The sequence below is a fragment of the Echinococcus granulosus genome (assembly GCF_000524195.1).
Source record: "Echinococcus granulosus chromosome Unknown EG_S00190, whole genome shotgun sequence".
Classification (NCBI taxonomy): Eukaryota; Metazoa; Platyhelminthes; class Cestoda; order Cyclophyllidea; family Taeniidae; genus Echinococcus; species Echinococcus granulosus.
Window position 1 is genome coordinate 47,557 of NW_020170570.1, and position 2,840 is coordinate 50,396.

The 2,840-nt window shown below is 40.6% G+C and overlaps 1 protein-coding gene across 1 annotated transcript in view; it reads left to right on the forward strand. All coding sequences in view use genetic code 11, as the record gives it.

The window, feature by feature from the left end:
* Positions 1–2,180: 2,180 nt before the first annotated feature.
* EGR_10106 (hypothetical protein) overlaps positions 2,181–2,840 on the forward strand; it is a gene marked incomplete at both ends in the record, with an annotated part of 2,688 nt that continues 2,028 nt past the window's right edge. The window contains 2 exons of the mRNA XM_024499355.1: positions 2,181–2,324; positions 2,363–2,401. Coding sequence (XP_024346230.1) covers positions 2,181–2,324; positions 2,363–2,401 — 183 coding nt within the window. The remainder of the gene's footprint in view (positions 2,325–2,362; positions 2,402–2,840) is intronic.

A 2,840-nucleotide genomic window follows, 5' to 3' on the forward strand; every position in this document is an offset into this window, starting at 1 on the left:
CAAAATAGAAATAGCTCTTCTTTGGCATGCAAATTATTCAGTTTAATGGCATTCTACTCTTGGTGACACTTTCGTCGGTCTCCGTTCTGGTCCATATTGAGTTACACATTCCCTTTTGTAAACACCAATTTTCCAGGCTCCACCATCGTGTCCATAATTAACAGCAGCCTGAAGGTGGCACCCGAATACCTAGATACGAATGCTGCATCAATCCATGTTGAATTTATTGAGAGCCTAGTTTGCTCCTGCTCCAATTCATTTTACGAGACCCTGCCTAATGGTAAGGTAACTTATACTCCTGATGTTCGTAGGCATGCTAACTAGTCGACAGTAGCTCTTCCACCACTGTAAGCTTACTACACTTTCTGCTTCACATTATTATCATCTCCTTCGGTTTTCACGCCGCCAGTACAATGCAGAGTATAGTGGCACGCAACAACTCCATCAATCGGATATTTAAACAAACAAGTTACGAAAATTTTGCCACTGAATTATATATTAGGCTATTCTTAGGATGCCAAAATTACAAACGTGTTCTCACACTTCACCATAAATCTCTATTTTTGAGGACAAAGCCAATCTGCTAGTTCATCTGGCATTTTACTTCAACGTCCATTAATTTTTACATCTTAGATCGAAAAGTAATTGGAAACTAGGTAAACAAAGTTTTGTATTTTGTTTATGCGAAGCAATGTGATAGGAAGAGGGATCATGGCAACTATAGATGAGTGGCTAACTATTCAATAATATGTTAGTAAGATGCCCTCTTAGGGCGATTACCATCGGACGTCCTGTGGGCAAAGCAGATTACTCAATCTCAAAATATGTGTGGTCACTACTTATTCCAGTTGATGACATGACCATTGTGAAGTGGCATTCCGAATTCCATAAGGAGCCTATTGTTTTGCAGATGACAAGCTGCAGGAGAAATTGGTGAAGGGTGAGAGAAATCAAATTGTATCAAGTTGACTAGATTGCCTACTGAGATGGTTGATCCTGGTCACAGACGCAATGCTTTAATTTAATGCATTACACTGTGAAGTTATTTTTAACACATATTTCTATTCTCCCAAGACTGTTGCACACCGAATTAGGGTTATAGGGCAGGGTCAGGACCACTAGTAGTTGCTACAGTAGCTAGCGTGTTAGTGGGAAATGGTTGATCCAGTAAAAGTGATGTAGCATCAGAGAATGGGGCGATACCGTGGCGAGAAGCAGTCTCTTATATCAACCAGGTTTGCAAGTGGATGCATGCAGTAAATCGTCCTCCTAATAATTCATTGATGAGCAATCAAGCACCAAAATCGTGAGTAAGTATTGAAAAGAAGAGAAACATCGATGACAACTCTTTAGACTGACAGCTAGGTGTGAATGACTAATGTCAAGAATTACGATTTCCGTGACATAACTTTTGGGTAACAGCAGCATGCTTTGCTACTGGGACGCCTCAGTAGACACTGTTTCCTATTTTCAAACTTGCTGGAGTGTTAGTTTGCGAGGATCACCAGGTGAAAGGTAATTGAGTCTCTCGGCTCCACTTCTTCACCTAATTTGCAGGAAATTTCTAAAATGTCCTGCATCATAAAGTGTACAAATAATATACTCAACATTAATGGCCAAAAATTATGTTTATTCTTCAGCGTGCTATCCTTGGCTGGCAAAGATAATCCCATGAAACCAAAGTTCGTTTAGTCGGTCTCTCTATGGTATTATGCTTAATTGCATCAAACAAAAAATTCGTTATTTCGTGGCTCTACAATGTGAGACATTGGGTGCCACGCAAAGCGAACTGCATAGTGGACCTGTTCAATGGAGCGGTTGTGCTAAAGAATAGTGAATGTTCTATTTTGTACACAAATTAATCACATTGGTCAAAAAAGCAAGAGTGTAGGGCTGTCTGTTTGCATCATTCAGTCTCCATAAGCATCCTCCTGATTGCAGAGGGCAGAGAGAGATTCACGGTGGTATTTGTGATGCCACCGTGATGGCCACCACTTAACATTCGCAACCACAATAGTAGCATTAGCAGCCAAATTAAAGCAAAATACCTCAACTGCAATTAGTTGAGACAAAATGAAGCGCACAGTGTCTTCTGGCCGACATCCTAATCGTCGACAGCGTCTTAGACTATTCCAGCTACAATAAAGTTCGGATAAAAGTGTAATCAAGTAGCGATTTAAATGATTCAACACACACTGCTTCATGATGCAGTAAAGTGGGGAACGGAATTGAATCATCGTGGAAATTTGCAACGATATGATAATCAGACAGCAATGATTGAATGCTTCCGTAAGAGTACTGGGAAGATCAGTTTTGACGGGAACGTACGTAACTGATATCTGATGTAATGATAACTTTGTAGATCATGCATCCGACTGACGCTGTGATCGCCCCAAATAAAGTAAGACTCTTCTTCACATGGCTTCGACATCGTCACGGCATCAGTTAAGCCATCATCAGTGTTGTTCCCATGGCTAGTATTTATTTCTGGGCAAAATTTAATGCGTCCCTCATCAGCCTCTGTAAAGGCTACCTTCTTAACAGGCAGCTTTGTACTTTGTGAAGAGAATGTGACGCCTCTCTATCCCAAGAATTCATGCGTTCTCAGCTGAAGAAAAAGTGGGAAAAGTAAATCAAATTGCTTGTTTTCTTGGCATGCGAGTTGTGTAGTTAGGAGCTGCGACGATTCACATTGCTTGTAAAGGTTGAGTTGGCCTGTGATTTTTTTTAGTGATTCGAGAGTGATGTGGAGTTGATTAGTTTGGCATAAAGTGGAAGAGGGAGGTACTTATGAAATGCAATTGGTTAGATGGAAACGGGATAAATAATTACATATGGGC